At 48.5% G+C, this 16,013-nt stretch overlaps 1 protein-coding gene across 1 annotated transcript in view; it reads left to right on the plus strand.

The window, feature by feature from the left end:
- LOC125455504 (nesprin-2) overlaps positions 1-16,013 on the plus strand; it is a 367,488-nt gene that overhangs the window by 96,097 nt on the left and 255,378 nt on the right. The window contains exons 29-32 of the mRNA XM_059648913.1: positions 5,337-5,516; positions 7,390-7,440; positions 11,241-11,390; positions 14,357-14,580. Of these exons, the coding sequence (XP_059504896.1) occupies positions 5,337-5,516; positions 7,390-7,440; positions 11,241-11,390; positions 14,357-14,580 (605 nt within the window). The remainder of the gene's footprint in view (positions 1-5,336; positions 5,517-7,389; positions 7,441-11,240; positions 11,391-14,356; positions 14,581-16,013) is intronic.

Here is a 16,013-nt window from a genome sequence, read left to right on the forward strand (position 1 = left end):
AAATGTCACTAGTGACTCCGCTTCCACGACTACCACTGGCAAACTATTCCATGCGCTCACAACTCTCTGGGTGAAGAACCTCCCTCTGACATCTCCTCTATACCTTCCTCCTAACACCTTAAAACTATGGCCCCTCGTGGCAGTCAATCCTGCCCTGGGGAAAAGTCTCTGGCTATCGACTCTATCCATGCCTTTCATTACTTTGTACACCTCGATCAGGTCACCTCTCTTCCTCCTTCTCTCCAGAGAGAAAGAAAGAAGCAGACAAGGGAGTTCTGGCGAGAGTTGTCCCTCTGGAAGGCAGACAAGGGTGGGGAGGGAAAAACGTCTTTGGTGGTGGGGTCGGATTGTAGATGACGGAAGTGATGGAGGATTGAAGTTTGACTCTCTCCTAAACAAACAAGACATCCCTTACACACAAACATATTTACATGTATTTGGGGCACTGGGAGGGTCCAATAACTGAATGGGCCTCCATGAATTTCAGCAGAAAGACCTCAGACCACCTCCCCCCCACGTTGGAGGCAGCTGCCCTGAGCTCTGAGGACAGCCATGTCTATCCCTAAACCAGTTGGGTTTTTCTCCCACTCACAACGGTTTCATGGTAATCACTCAACCTTTCAGTCCAGATTGTTTAAAGACAATTCATATTCCATAATAGGACTCCTTGAATATTACCTAGGCCTCTGGAATTGTAGTTTAGCACAAATACCACTATGCTGTCACCTCCTCAGGGAATTTATTATGACATGCTAAGCCTCTGTAGCATTTTGAAGTTTATCATGATTTATAATGAAGAATTATCTGCTTTAGTCAAGCCAATCAGCAAGCACTATTGAACTTGATAATAAAACAAAACTAGGCAGGAAATCTAACCGAAAACAAAAACTGCTGAAAAGACTCAGCAGGTCTGACAACATTTGTGGAGAGAGAAACAGAGTTACTGTTTCAAGTTCAGAGTCCAGAACTGTCCTGAAGAAGGATCACTGTACTCGAAACGTTAACTCTGCAGTAGGATAGTTAATGCAGTTATCAGATTACAGCAGTGTTGTGATTTGGTGGAGAGAACAATGACTGGCATTGATTTAGTGCCGTTAGGGAGGTTAAATATCCCAGGATGTCCCACAGGAGCAAACCAAATCTTGCAGCAGGTCACGTAAGGAGATATCCTGGGAGATGAGCAAAACATTGGTCATAAGTGAGGTTTTAAAGGAAGTATTTAAGAAGGGAGAGAGAGAGAGAGAGGGGGAGAGAGCGAGAGAGAGAGAGAGAGAGAGAGAGAGACTGAGGGGATCAGGGAGCAGCTTCAGGGCTGGGAGGCCCAGGAGGCTGAATCCTGCCCTGGCAGATGGTAGAAATTGAATTCAGTAAATATCTTGAATTAACCAGTTTCATAATCTCTCAACCCATGACCAAACCCCCCTCCTCGATCTGACACAACCTGTCCATCTTCTCTCCAACCTATGCACCCCACCCGTCCCGCTGACCACTCCCTATCTGCACTCATCTATCATCATCCCACCCCCCTTCCCCAGCCCCACCCCTCCTCTCTGTATTTATTTTGGAGCACCCTTCCCCCTCCCCCATTTCTGAAGAAGTGTCCCAACCCAAAACGTCAACTTTCCTGCCCCTCTGATGCTGCCTGGCCCGCTGTGTTCCTCCAGCTCCACATTGCATTATCTTTGACTCCAGCATCTGCAGTTCTTACTATCTCTGGAATTAAGGGTCTAATGATGACTATGAATCTTTTGCCAATTGTCAGAAAAACCCATTGGGTTCACTAATGTCCTGTAGGGAAGGAAACTGCCATCCTTACCTGGGCTGGCCTACACGTGACTCCAGACCCACAGCAATGTGGTTGACTCTGAGCAGCCCTCTGGGCAATTAAGGACGGGAAAATGCATGCTGCTGAGCCAGCGACACCCTCATCCCATGAATAAATAAAGAAAAATGTCAAATTAACAAAGGTTAAGTGAGGAGGAGCGATTATAGAAATGAGTGTTGTATTCCCTGGAACTTAAAAGGTGAAGACCCAAACTGACTGAAAGGTTTGATTTATTACGTGTAGATACAGAGGCATAAAAACAGGAATTGCTGGAGAAACTCAACAGGCCTGGCAACATCTGTGTGGAGCAAGGAGAAACAGAATTAACATCACTGAACTCGAAACATTAAAATGGTTTCTCTCTCCACAGATGCTGCCAGGTGAGAAGAGTTTGTCCAGTAATTTGTGGTTTTGTTTCAGACCTATCTGTGAAGCTGTTTACATACAGCCCTGATCACAGGGCCTTCTCTGCAAAGGAATAAACTGAGCTGGCTGCTGGTAGGAAGCCGCTGTCTCAGCAGGGACAGGTTGCCTGTCGTAGTCTCCTGGTCACTGAGTTTCAGGTGAATGGTGAGTACACATTAAACAGAGAGGATAAAAGTTATTGCACACGCATGATTTCTGAAGCAAAAACAGAAGTTTCTGGAAAAGCTCAGCAGGTCTGGCAGCATCTGTGATGAAAAAAACAGAGTTAATGTTTTGGGTTCGGTGACCCTTCCTCAGAACCCCTCAGGATTTTCCTTCACAGAGGCTGCCAGACATGCTGAGCTTTTCTAGCAACTTCTGTTTTTGTTCCTGATTTACAACATCCGCAGTTATTTAGGTTCTGATTTCTAAAGCAGTTAGAAACAATGCTAAGTAGATATATTCAATTGGCAAGTTACAAAATTTGTACTCGGAGCATTTAACAGTAAGCTAAGGCTATATTCCTTGGGTTTTAGAGTCTATTTTTTCATTTATGGAATAAGGGCATCACTGGCCAGCAGCATTTATTGTCCATCCCTAATTGCCCAGAGGGCAGTTCAGAGTCAACCACATTGCTGTGGGTCTGGAGTCACATGTAGGCCAGACCAGGTAAGGATGGCAGTTTCCTTCCCTAAAGGGCATCAGTGAACCAGGGGGGATTTTCCTGACAATTGACAATGGATTCATGGTCATCATTAGATTCTTAATTCCACTTTTTATTAAAATTGAGTTCAAATTCCACTATCTACCGTGTCAGGATTCTACCCCTTCCCAGGATATTAGTTGCGTCTCTGATTTAATAGTCTCGTGATAATACTACTGTACCATCACCTCCTCTGATTGATAGCTGTAATCAGGCTGTTTGGCCCATTGAATCAATGCAAACTTCTTAGCCCCATTAGCTCATATTAGAAAATACCAAAGTGTTCAAGTCTAAGGGTGGTTGGCTCGCTGAGCTGGTTTGTGGTTCCATGGACGTTTCGTTACTATGCTGGGTAACATCCTCAGTGCAGCCTCTGATGGAGCGTCGGTGTGTTTTCCTGCCTGGTTTTTAAACTCTGCGGTCCATCGCGATGGATTGCCTCACTTCCGGGTTTCCTCTGTAGTGGAATGTACATGGGGTCGAGTTCAATGTGTTTATTAATAGCCTGCTTCGTGGAGTGCCATGCTTCCAGGAATTCCCATTCCTGTCTCTGCCCAGCCTGTCCCAGGATCTTGGTGTTGTCCCAGTCGAAGTGGTGGTTCTCCTTGTCCATGTGGATTGGGATGAGTGAGTATCGGTCGTGTCTTTTTGTAACCAGTGGGTGCTCATGTACTCTTGTTGTTAGTTCCCTTCCTGTTTGTTCGATGTGGTGTTTCTCGCAGTCTCTGCAGGGGATCTTGTGGATGGCATTGGTCCCGTCCGTGGTGGGGAATGGGTCTTTAGTTCAGGTGAGCACTTGTCATAGGGTTGATGTGGGTTTGTGTGCCACTCTGATGGCCAGTGGTCATAGGAGTCTTGTGGTGATTTCTGACATGTTCCTGATGTAGGGTCGTGTGATGAGTGTGTTGGGGTGTGTAAGTATCTTTCTGATGCTTTCCTGTAGGCATCTCCTGACCCAGTTCTTTGGATGTCCATTATTCTTGAACACTTGGAAGAGGTATTCCTCCTCCTCTTGGTGTAGCTCCATGTTGCTGCAGTGTGATGTTGCCCTTTTAAATAGTGTTCAAGTTAAAAATTAAACCAGGGCCCATTCTCTCGACAGAGCTGAGAGGCTGGATCAAAACAAGTATGACCCAGAGAATAAAAACCAAAGGAACCGCAGATGCTGTAAATCAGGATCAAAAACAGAAGTTGCTGGAAAAGCTCAGCAGGTCTGGCAGCCTCTGTGAAGGGAAAACACAGAGTTAACGCTTCGTGTCCGGTGACCTTTCCTCAGAATCAGAGAGATATGAACACATGAACCGGGAGCCCTCACCCCCTCGTGATTGCTCTGCTATTCACTGAGCAAAGCTGATCTGTTTGTAGCCTCAATCCCATTTTACAGCCTCTCTGCCCCTTCTCCCTCACACCTCCCTGAATTTTTTTAACTCCATAGTTGCTGAAAAAATCTTGCTCTGCGTTAAAAATATTCAATGAACCCACTTCCACTGCTTCACAGACTCATGACCACCAGAGAGATACAAATTCTCCTCATCTCAGTCTAAGTTTGGAGAGCCCTTATTTTTATAGTGTCCTCTAATAATTAATAACTAATAACCAATAAAGCAACCAGTTCTGAGTTTGAGACCCATGCACTGGCAGGCTAAGAAATAGGATTTAGATTTTGAAATTCTGAAATCAGTAAAAGTGACCTGGAAGCAGTGAGATTGTGGCTAAAAGTCAACACCTTAGAATGAGAGAATCATTTCTGTGCAGGAAGAGGCCACTCAGTGCATTGTTCATGTGCTAGCCCGCTGCAAGAGCCACCATGCATCGTCTCAGTTTGCCCACTCTTCTCTCTGTAAATTCCGAAGGGACTTGTCCAGCTCCTTTTCAGATTAACTTTTCCAGTGAGAATGCTCCAGATCTCAACACTGAGGCCCTCAAAAAAAGGAGACCTCCTGATGTTCCCCTACCTGGCCTACACGTGACTCCTGCCCCACATTGTTTGCCCAATTCCCAATACCCTCTGGAGTGGTGAAGCAAGATAATAATTAGATGTTTATTGGATTAGAAGAGCATTAGATCTTCAAGGCATCCACCCTGACTTTCTCATGGCAGGAAAAGCTTGTCTGAGCCCCCACACCCTGATGGCTCATAACAATGAGCTACTTGCCATGAGTGGCTGTGTTGTTTCAGGGTGGATTCCAGTGGATGTGGAGGTCCTTGGCAGGTGACTGGGAGCGTGGTTGACAAGCGATGCCCATGTGGGCTGATATGATGACATGGGCTATTCTGCTCCATCGCCCGTGAGGCAGTGGGCCTGTGGTTTCACCAGGCTGCAATGGTCTGACTATCAGGTTGAAGGGCTTGCCGCAGCCACCAGGGGAAGGACACTGAACCTTTCACATTTGCTCACCAAAGGTGGAGTCTACAGTGAAGAAGAGAATAGAACAGGTGAAACACACCAACAAACAGCCCAATACCATGGACAAGGAGACAACTGCACATCTCGGCCACTCAGCAGCCAAGCATGAACCAGCGGGAGTTCCTTCTGAGAGTGATGGCAGACAAGATACTCCCCCGTTGTCTCACAACAGAGAGGTAATTGCATATTCAGTTATATACTTGCAGCAAGAATAGACATATAATTCCAAGATAACAAGGTGTAGAGCTGGAGGAACACAGCAGGCCAAGCAGCATCAGAGGAACAGGAAAGCTGACATTTCCGGCCTAGGGTCTAGGCCTGATACGTCAGCCTTCCCACTCCTCCACTGCTGCTTGGCCTGCTGTGTTCATCCAGCTCTACACCTTGTTATCTTGGCATCTCCAGCATCTGCAGCTCCTACGACGTCTGAAACATATAAATCCAATCGAGTTTACACTTAGATATCACCTCACAACTTTCCAAAGGCACCCACGTTCACTGTGAGTTCCAGCGCTTTACAGTCAATAACGTGTTTCTGAATCATAGTTACTGTTCCTTTTTATTCAAGCATGGTGTATGGGGATTACTGCCCATCCCTAGTTGCCCTTGAGAAAGTGGGGGTGAGCTCCTTTCTTGAACTACTGCAGTCCAAGTGCTGTAGGGTGACTCGCAATGCCCTTAGGGAGGGAATTCCAGGATTTTAACCCAGTGACACTGAAGGAATAGCGATATATCTCCAGGTCTAGTTACTAAGTGGCTTGGAGGGGAACTTGCAGGGGGTGGTGTTCCCATGTATCTGCTGCCCTTGTCCTTCTAGATGGAAGTGGTTCTGGAATATAGAAGAACATAGAATATTACAGCACAATACAGGGCCTTCGGCCCTCGATGTTGTGCCGACCTGTCATACCATGGTTGTGGGTTTGGAAGGTGCTGTCTGAGGATCTTTGGTGAATTTCTGCAGTGCATCTTGTAGATGGTACACACTGCTGCGACTGAGGGTCGGTGGAGGAGGGAGTGGGATGTTTGTGGATGTGGTACCAATAAAGTGGGCTTTGTCCTGGATGGTGTTAAGCTTCTTGAGTGTTGTTGGGGCTGCACTCATCCAGGCAAGTGGGGAGTATTCCATCACACTCCTGACTTGTGCCTTGTAGATGGTGGACAGGCTTTGGGGAGTAAGGAGCTGAGTTCCTTGCTGCAGTATTCCCAGCTTCTGGCCTGCTCTTGTATGTGTTAATGTGGTGAGTCCAGTTCAATTCTTGATCGGTGGTAACCCCCAGGATGTCGACATTGGAAGATTCAGGGATGATGGCATCATTGAATGTCGAGGATGATGGTTAAATTCTCCCTTGTGAGAGAGGTCATCATCTGGCACTGGCCACTGTTCAGATCAAACCTGGATCTTTTCCAGGTTTTACTGGATTTGGATACAGAGTGATGGATATTGCTTAGGAAACTGGAGAAATTGTGTCTTCTTTGAAATAGAATCTTGGGATCTAATGGTTTAATGTTTGATTTGTGATAGTGCCCCAAATTCTGAGCCTGGAGGCCCAGATTCAAGACCTGTCTGCTCTAGAGATGAGTAAGCATCCCTGAACAGACTGATTAACAAACCTGTACTCGAGAAATACAAGCTGCCCTCACTATGTAACTGTTTCAGTCCCAGTTTCACAATGATTCCCGCTGAGGTTTGAGTCTGGGACTCCCAGACCCAACAAGTGATTGGGGTAGGTGGATGGAGAGGTTAGCCACAGCTTGTATAATTCATGTGATCACCGAGTCTCCCTCACAGGGACAGGTCACAGATCAGAAGCTGCAAGTCCAGCTCCCAGTTTTTCCGACATATTGGAATGTCACTGCTCAGCCATTTCAGTACCATTTGGAGCTGAGATGTATTTTCTGGTGAGTGTACCTGAATAATCCTGCAGCCAACAACAGTAACGGTCTGTTTTAGATAAGACTTTTCACACAGTACAGTTCACTTTTTACAGTAAAATATGCTAAAGTGTTTCACGAGAAAATAACTTTTTCTCTAATCATTCATGTTATAAGGGCATTGCTGTCCATACGTGTGGGTCTGGAGTCACATGGAGGCCAGACCAGGTAAGGATGGCAGTTTCCTTCCAAAGGACATTTGTGAACCAAATGCTGACAATGCATTCAGGGTTCTCATTGGATTCTGAATTCCAGATATTTTTTATTGAATTCAAATTCCACCATCTGCCGTGGCAGGATTCGAACCTGGGTTCCCAGGTCGTCATCTGGGTTTACATAGAACATAGAAGATTACAGCACAGTACAGGCCCTTTGGCCCTCGATGTTGTGCTGACCTGTCATACCGATCTCAAGCCCATCTAACCTACACTATTCCATGTACGTCCATATGCTTGTCCAATGACGACTCAAATGTACCTAAAGTTGGCGAATCTACTACCGTTGCAGGCAAAGCGTTCCATTCCCTTACTACTCTCTGAGTAAAGAAACTACCTCTGACATCTGTCCTATATTTTTCACCCCTCAATTTAAAGCTATGCCCCCTCGTGCTCGCCGTCACCATCCTAGGAAAAAGGTTCTCCTTATCCACCCTATCTAACCCTCTGATTATTTTATATGTTTCAATTAAGTCACCTCTCAACCTTCTTCTCTCTAACGAAAACAGCCTCAAGTCCCTCAGCCTTTCCTTGTAAGACCTTCCCTCCATACCAGGCAACATCCTAGTAAATCTCCTCTGCACCCTTTCCAAAGCTTCCACATCCTTCTTATAATGCAGTGACCAGAACTGTACGCAATACTCCAAGTGCGGCCGCACCAGAGTTTTGTACAGCTTCACCATAACCTCTTGGTTCAGGAACTCGATCCCTCCATTAATAAAAGCTAAAACACTGTATGCTTTCTTAACAGCCCTGTCAACCTGGGTGGCAACTTTCAAGGATCTGTGTACATGGACACCGAGATCTCTCTGCTCATCTACACTACCAAGAATCTTACCATTAGCCCTGTACTTTGCCTTCTGGTTACTCCTACCAAAGTGCATCACCTCACACTTGTCTGCATTAAACTCCATTTGCCACCTCTCAGCCCAGCTCTGCAGCTTATCTATGTCTCTCTGCAACCTACAGCATCCTTTGTCACTATCCACAACTCCACCGACCTTAGTGTCGTCTGCAAATTTACTAACCCATCCTTCTACGCCCTCATCCAGGTCATTTATAAAAATGACAAACAGCAGTGGACCCAACACCGACCCTTGCGGTACACCACTAGTAACTGGTCTCCAGGATGAACATTTCCCATCAACTACCACCCTCTGTCTTCTTTCAGCAAGTCAATTTCCGATCCAAACTGCTATATCTCCCACAATCCCATTCCTCCGCATTTTGTACAATAGCCTACTGTGGGGAACCTTATCGAACGCCTTGCTGAAATCCACATACACCACATCAACCGGTTTACTCTCATCTACCTGTTTGGTCACCTTCTCAAAGAACTCAATAAGGTTTGTGAGGCACGACCTTCCCTTCACAAAACCGTGCTGACTGTCCCTAATCAATTTATTCTTTTCTAGATGATTATAAATCCTATCCCTTATAATCTTTTCCAACACTTTACCAACAACTGAGGTAAGGCTCACTGGTCTATAATTACCAGGGTTATCTCTACTCCCCTTCTTGAACAGGGGAACCACATTTGCTATCCTCCAGTCATCTGGCACTATTCCTGTAGACAATGACGAGTTAAAGATCAATGATAAAGGCTCAGCAATCTCCTCCCTGGCTTCCCAGAGGATCCTAGGTATATCCCATCCGGCCCAGGGGACATATCTATCTTCACCCTCTGTAGGATTTCTAATACCTCTTCCTTGTGAACCTCAATCCCACCTAGTCTAGTAGCCTGTATCTCAGTATTCTCCTCGACAGCATTGTCGTTTTCTAGCATGAATACTGTCGAAAAATATTCATTTAGTGCTTCCCCTATCTCATCTGACTCCACACACAACTTCCCACTACTATCCTTGATTGGGCCTAATCTTACTTTCGTCATTCTTTTATTCCGTAAATACCTATAGAAAGCCTTAGGGTTTACCCTGATCCTATCCACCAACAACTTCTCATGTCTCCAACTGGCTCTTCTGAGCTCTCTCTTTAGGTCTTTCCTGGCTACCTCGTAGCCCTCAAGCGCCCTAACTGAGCCTTGAATAGGCTCCACATTTCTAATGTGCCTAATCTCATCGTAATTGCCTTTCCCCCAGCTATAACTCTTGCCCAGAGGTATGCACCTATCCCTTTCCATCACTAAAGTAAACATAACAGAATTGTGATCGCTATCACCAAAGTGCTCACCTCCTTCCAAATCTAACACCTGGCCGGGCTCATTACCCAGTACCAACTCTAATGTGGCTTCGCCCCTTGTTGGCCTGTCTACATACTGTGTCAGGAAGCCCTCCTGCACACTCTGGACAAAAACTGACCCATCTATACTACTCGAATTATAGTGTTCCCAGTCAATGTTTGGAAAGTTGAAGACCCCATGACAACTACCCTGTCTCTCTCACTCCTATCGAGAATCATCTTTGCTATCCTTTCCTCTACATCTCTGGAACTATTCGGAGGCCTATAGAAAACTCCCAACAGGGTGACCTCTCCTTTCCTGTTTCTAACCTCAGCCCATACTACCTCAGTTGACGAGTCCCCAAACAAACATTCTTTCTGCAACTGTAATACTGTCCTTGACCAACAAAGCCACACCTCCGCCCCTGTTACCATCTTCTCTGTTCTTACTGAAACATCTAAACCCCAGAACCTGCAACAACCATTCCTGTCCCTGCTCTATCCATGTCTCCGAAATGACCACAACATCGAAGTCCCAGGTACTAACCCGTGCTGCAAGATCACCCACCTTATTCTGGATGTTCCTGGTGTTGAAGTGGATACACTTCAACTTCTTGCTTGCCGGTGCCATCTTGCGTCCCTGAAGCTTTATTTCGGACCACCCGACTCTCAACCTTTTCTATAGTCGAACTACAATTTTGGTTCCCAGCCCCCTGCTGGATTTCTGGATTAACAGTCCAGCGATAATACTGCTCGGCCGTCATGTCCCCTGTCAGCACTGTAATGTTTACAGTGAGCTGTGTGAGGTGATAGTAGCTCAGGTGAACCACAGACTTGGGTTTGAAGGAATAATTTCAAGAGCAGATTGAGGGAGAGAGGCGCTGAGTTTAATTTGGGTTTTCCCAAACTGGGGACTCAGACGCACGTGGAAGAGACCAGAATAGAAGGAGTGCAGACATCATGAAAGATCATGGGGCTAGAGGGATTACAGAGATATGGAGGAGTGAGATCGCTTAGGCTAACAGACATGAGAACGAGAATGTTAAGGATGCTGAACCAGGAGCCAAAGTAAGTCAGAGAGCACAGAGTGAACCCCGACCCTAACCCTAATCCCGACCCTAACCCTATCCCTAACCCCGACACTAGCCCTGACCCTAGCCCTAACCCTAACCCTAACACCAGCCCCAAGTCTAACCCCGACTCTAACCCTGCCCCCGACTCTAACCCTAACGCCGACTCTAACCCATACCCTGACCCTAATCCTAACACCAGCCCTAACCCCGACCCTGACCCTAACCCCAATCTTAACCCTAACCCTAACACCAGCCCTAGCCCTGACCCTAACCCTGACCCTAACCCTATCCCCAATCCGCACCAATTCCCCGAAGACTGAGACAGTGCACCCTTTAGAACTGTTTTAGCCAGAGAGGCCTGTATCGAGATGTAGCTTTCCGTCAGCCACTGTGTGAGTGAGTGGGGAGGGGAGTGAGCGGGTAGCTGAGGCTATGACCTAAGGCTGTCTCAGGGCTGGTTACGTCAGTAGATGCTGTCCTTCCATCTGCTTCTCTTTCACAGGGGGCTCTTCCTGCCTTTGAGTTCAAGGTCGAAGATCAACAGCATTCCCCACGTGCTCTGGGCGGCCATGAGGAGCTGCTTCAGGGTGGGGAAGATCCCAGAGGATACAGTGATGATGATGTCACACCCATAGCAGAGGAACTGCCGGAGGTACTGATTCAAGCCCTGGAGCCGTCAATCAGAGAGTCTGCCTTCAATCCTGAACATCGCTGCAGAATCTGTTTTCTATCCCTAATTGCTCTCGATTCAAATATCTTGCCAGGGCCATTTCAGAGGGCAGTGAACCACACGCTTTGGGATTGGAGTCACCTGTAGCCCAGATTCCCCTGAAGGACTGATATAAATCAGGAGGGTTTTTAATGACAATTAATGCTAGTTTCATAGCCACTGTCACCAGAATTAGCTGTGCATTACAGATTCATGAAATGAACTGAAAATTCCATCTTCCACAATGTAATTTGAGCCTGTCAAACCCAGAGCAGGGACACCTGGGGTTTGGGGTGAACTTGCGGATTACTCGCCCAGTACTGCTTACCAGCACGTCGTTGCCTTCCCCAACCATCTCCCTCAGCCCATAATCATAGAACATTAATCCATACAGTACAGATGGAGGCCATCCAGCCCATTGCATTTACACACCAGTCACTAACAGGCAAGACTAAAGTCCCTCTCACTCAGCACTAGCTATTAGCAACAACATTTATATAATGCCTTTGGCTCAGTGAAACATCTGAAAGAATTTCACAGAAATATTATGAAACAAAATGCTTACAAACCTGAAAACTTTGAAACTGGGACCAGAACAGTGAGATGGTTTTTTGACCTGATGGGCCAAAGGGCCTTTTCTCCTGCTGTAGACCTCTCTGACTCTGTAACTTCCTCCCATGTCTCTGCGTTGATGATCATCTTTCCCTAAGGCCTGGATTCTCTGAAATCACTTTCAACTGATTTATATTTTCTGTCCTATCTCTGACAAAGTGATTTGTTTACTTGGAGTATCTTTGTCTGGAGGCACATCTCACTGTAGGTGCTGTCACTTGTATTACCCCAGGCAGAAACTGGGCTCTATATCGGGGGTGGGAGTCACAGTTTCAGGTGGGGACATGTTTTACAGGAAGAATGGGAATTTGTGTTCAAGCTGGGAGCAGGTTTTAGAATGGGATGGGTGTTTGGGGTTAAGTGTGGGGTGGGGGTTTGGAGTTTAGGGATGGGTGGAGGTTTGGGGATTAGGAAGTGGGGGGGATTTAGAGTTTAGGGATGGGTGAGGATTTGGGGTAAGGTGGGGATTTAGGCTTTAGCATGGAAGTGAGAATTTGAGGTTTAGGATGGGATGGAGATTTAGGGTTTAGCCTGGGGTGGGGATTTAGGGTTTAGGGTGGGATGGGGATGGGGGATGGGGATTTGGGGTTTAGCCTGGGGGTGGGGATTTAGGGTTTAGGGTCGGGTGGGGATTTGGGGATTAGGGTGGGGATTTGGGGATTAGGGTGGGGTTGGGGTTTGGGGGGTGTGGGGTTTTGAGGTTTAGGGCGGTGTGGGGCTTTGGGGATTATGGTGGGATCGGGTTTTGAGGATTAGGGTGGAGTGGGAATTTGGGGATTAGGATGGAGTGGGGATTAGAGTGAGGATTTGGGGATTCTGGTGGGGTTGGGATTTGAGGTTTAGGATGGGATGGAGATTTGGGGATTAGGATAGGGTGGGGAATTGGGGATTAGTGTGGGTGGGGATTTAGGGTTTAGAGTGAGGTGGTGATTTGGGGATTATGGTGGGATGGGGTTTTACGGATTAGGGTGAGGTTGGGATTTGAGGTTTAGGATAGGATGGTGATTTGGGGATTACGGTGGGGTGGGGACTTGGGGATTAGAGTGGAGTGGGGATTTGGGGATTAGGGTGGAGTGGGCATTAGGGTGGGATTGGGATTTGAGGATTAGGATAGGGTGGGCTTTTGGGGATTAGGTTGGAATGGGGGTTTGGGGATTAGGGTGGGGTGGAGATATGTGGATTAGGGTGTGGTGGGATTTGGGGTTTAGGGTGGGCTGGAGATTTGGGGACTAGGGTCCGGTGGGGATTTGGGGATTAGAGAGGAATGGGGTTTTGGAGATTAGGGTGTGATGGGATTTGAGGTTTAAAGGGGGTGGGAATATGGGGTTTAGGGTGGGATGGCGATTTGGGGATTAGGGTGGAGTGAGGTCTTGGGGATTAGGGTGAGATGGGAATTTGAGGTTTAAAGGGGGTGGGAATATGGGGTTTAGGGTGGGATGGGGATTTGGGGATTAGGGTGGAGTGGGGTTTTTTGGGGATTAAGGTGGAATGGGGATTTGGGGTTTTGGCTGGGATGGGGCTTTGGGGATTAGCTTGGAGTGGGGTCTTGGGGATTAGGATGTGATGGCAATTTGGGGATACGGGTGGGGTGGGGATTTGAAGTTTAGGATGGGATGAGGATTTGTGGATTAAGGTGGTGTGCGGTTTTGGGGATTAGGGTGGGATGGGATTTAGGGATTAGGGTGGGGTGGGGATTTGGGGATTAGGGTGGAGTGGGGATTTGGGGTTTAATGTGGAGTGGGGATATGGGGATTTGGGTGTGATGGGGATTTGGGGATTAGGGTGGAGTGGGGATTTGGGGATTCAGGCATGATGGGGATTTGGGGATGAGGGTGCGATGGGGATTTGGGGATTATGGTGGAATGGGGATTTGGGGATTAGGGTGGGGTGGGGATTTGGGGTTTAGGGTGTGATGGGGTTATAAGGATTCGGGTGTGATGGAGATTTGGGGATGAGGGTGGAATGGGGATTTGGGGATTAGGGTGGGGTGGGGATTTGGGGTTTAGGGTGGAGTGGGGATTTGGGTTTAGGGTGGAGTGGGGATTTGGGTTTAGGGTGGAGTGGGGATTTGGGGATTAGGGTGGAGTGGGGATTTGGGGATTAGGGTGGAATGGGGATTTGGGGATTAGGGTGGAGTGGGGATTTGGGGATTAGGGTGGAGTGGGGATTTGGGTTTAGGGTGGAGTGGGGATTTGGGGTTTAGGGTGGGGTGGGGATTTGGGGTGTGCATTGTGGTTCTGAACTGCCGGACTGCAAGGTTTCTCATCCCTTCATCCCTCATCGTTTTCCTCTTCCAGACGCCCCGTCCACAGCCAGAGAGGAGTCAGGAGTCCGGCAAGGATGAGCTACACCACGGTGAGACCGAACCACGGCGGAGACAGCGTGAGGCAAGCGCGGAGGAAACACAGGCAAAAAGGCGCAGGGAATTGTGGTCAGTGCAGACGGAGCGGGACCAGGATAACCAGCCAGCAGCTAAAACCCCACTGCACCCACAGGAGACAAAACTGGAGGGGCCGGAGAAGTGAGTACTGCCAAGTGGGCCGTGCCAAGGTGTAGCCCAGCGATAAGTTAACCAAAACCAAACTGAACCAATCACAGTGACAACTCACCCAGCTGTAGCTGCAGCTGAGCTTCCAACAATCTCAATGAGGGGGACCACAACGGCCCAGTATAACCAACCCAGGCTTCAATAACAACTGAGCCAAGGCTCAGCCTGCAGTATGGTGCTGGCTTGAAGGGCCGAATGGCCTACTCCTGCACCTATTGTCAGTTGTCATGAGGGAGCACCGCACTGTAGGAGGGTCAGTGCTGAGGGAGCGGGCACTGTCGGAGGGTCAGTGCTGAGGGAGTGGGCACTGTCGGGGGTTAGTGCTGAGGGAGTGGGCACTGTCGGAGGGTCAGTGTTGAGGGAGTGCTGCACTGTTGGAGGGTCAATGCTGAGGGAGTGGGCACTGTTGGAGGGTCAGTGCTGTGGGAGTGGGCACTGTCGGAGGGTCAGTGCTGTGGGAGCACCGCACTGTCGGAGGGTCAGTGCTGAGGGAGTGGTCACTGTCGGAGGGTCAGTGCTGTGGGAGCACCGCACTGTCGGAGAGTCAGTGCTGAGGGAGCGGGCATTGTAGGAGGGTCAGTGCTGAGGGAGTGGGCACTATCGGAGGGTCAGTGCTGAGGGAGTGGGCACTGTTGGAGGGTCAGTGCTGAGGGAGTGGGCACTGTTGGAGGGTCTGTGCTGAGGGAGCGCCGCACTGTCGGAGGGTCAGTGCTGAGGGAGTGGGGCACTATACACCTATACACCTGCATTCCTCATGCAGATGGCCTTAAGGCCCTCCGCTTCTTCCTGTCCCGCAGGCCCGACCAGTTCCCCCTCCACCGACACACTCATCCGCCTAGCCGAACTCATCCTCACCCTCAGCAACTTCTCTTTTGACTCCTCCCACTTCCTACAGACTAAGGGGGTGGCCATGGGCACCCGCATGGGCCCCAGCTGTGCCTGCCTCTTTGTAGGTTACGTGGAACAGTCCCTCCTCCGCACCTACACTGGCCCCAAACCCCACCTCTTCCTCCATTACATTGATGACTGTATCGGTGCCACCTCTTGCTCCCAAGAGGAGCTCGAACAGTTCAGCCACTTCACCAAGACCTTCCACCCCAACCTCAAGTTCACCTGGGCCATCTCTAACACCTCCCTCACCTTCCTGGACCTCTCTGTCTCCGTCTCAGGCAACCAGCTAGAAACTGATGTCCATTTCAAGCCCACCGACTCCCACAGCTACCTAGAATACACCTCCTCCCACCCACCTTCCTGCAAAAATTCCATCCCCTATTCCCAATTCCTTCGCCTCTGCCGCAACTGCTCCCAGGATGAGGCATTTCACTCCTGCACATCCCAGATGTCCACGTTCTTCAAGGACCACAACATTCCCCCCACAGTGATCGAGAACGCCCTTGACCGTGTCT

Source organism: Stegostoma tigrinum, chromosome 10, assembly GCF_030684315.1.
Source record: "Stegostoma tigrinum isolate sSteTig4 chromosome 10, sSteTig4.hap1, whole genome shotgun sequence".
Taxonomy (NCBI): domain Eukaryota; kingdom Metazoa; phylum Chordata; class Chondrichthyes; order Orectolobiformes; family Stegostomatidae; genus Stegostoma; species Stegostoma tigrinum.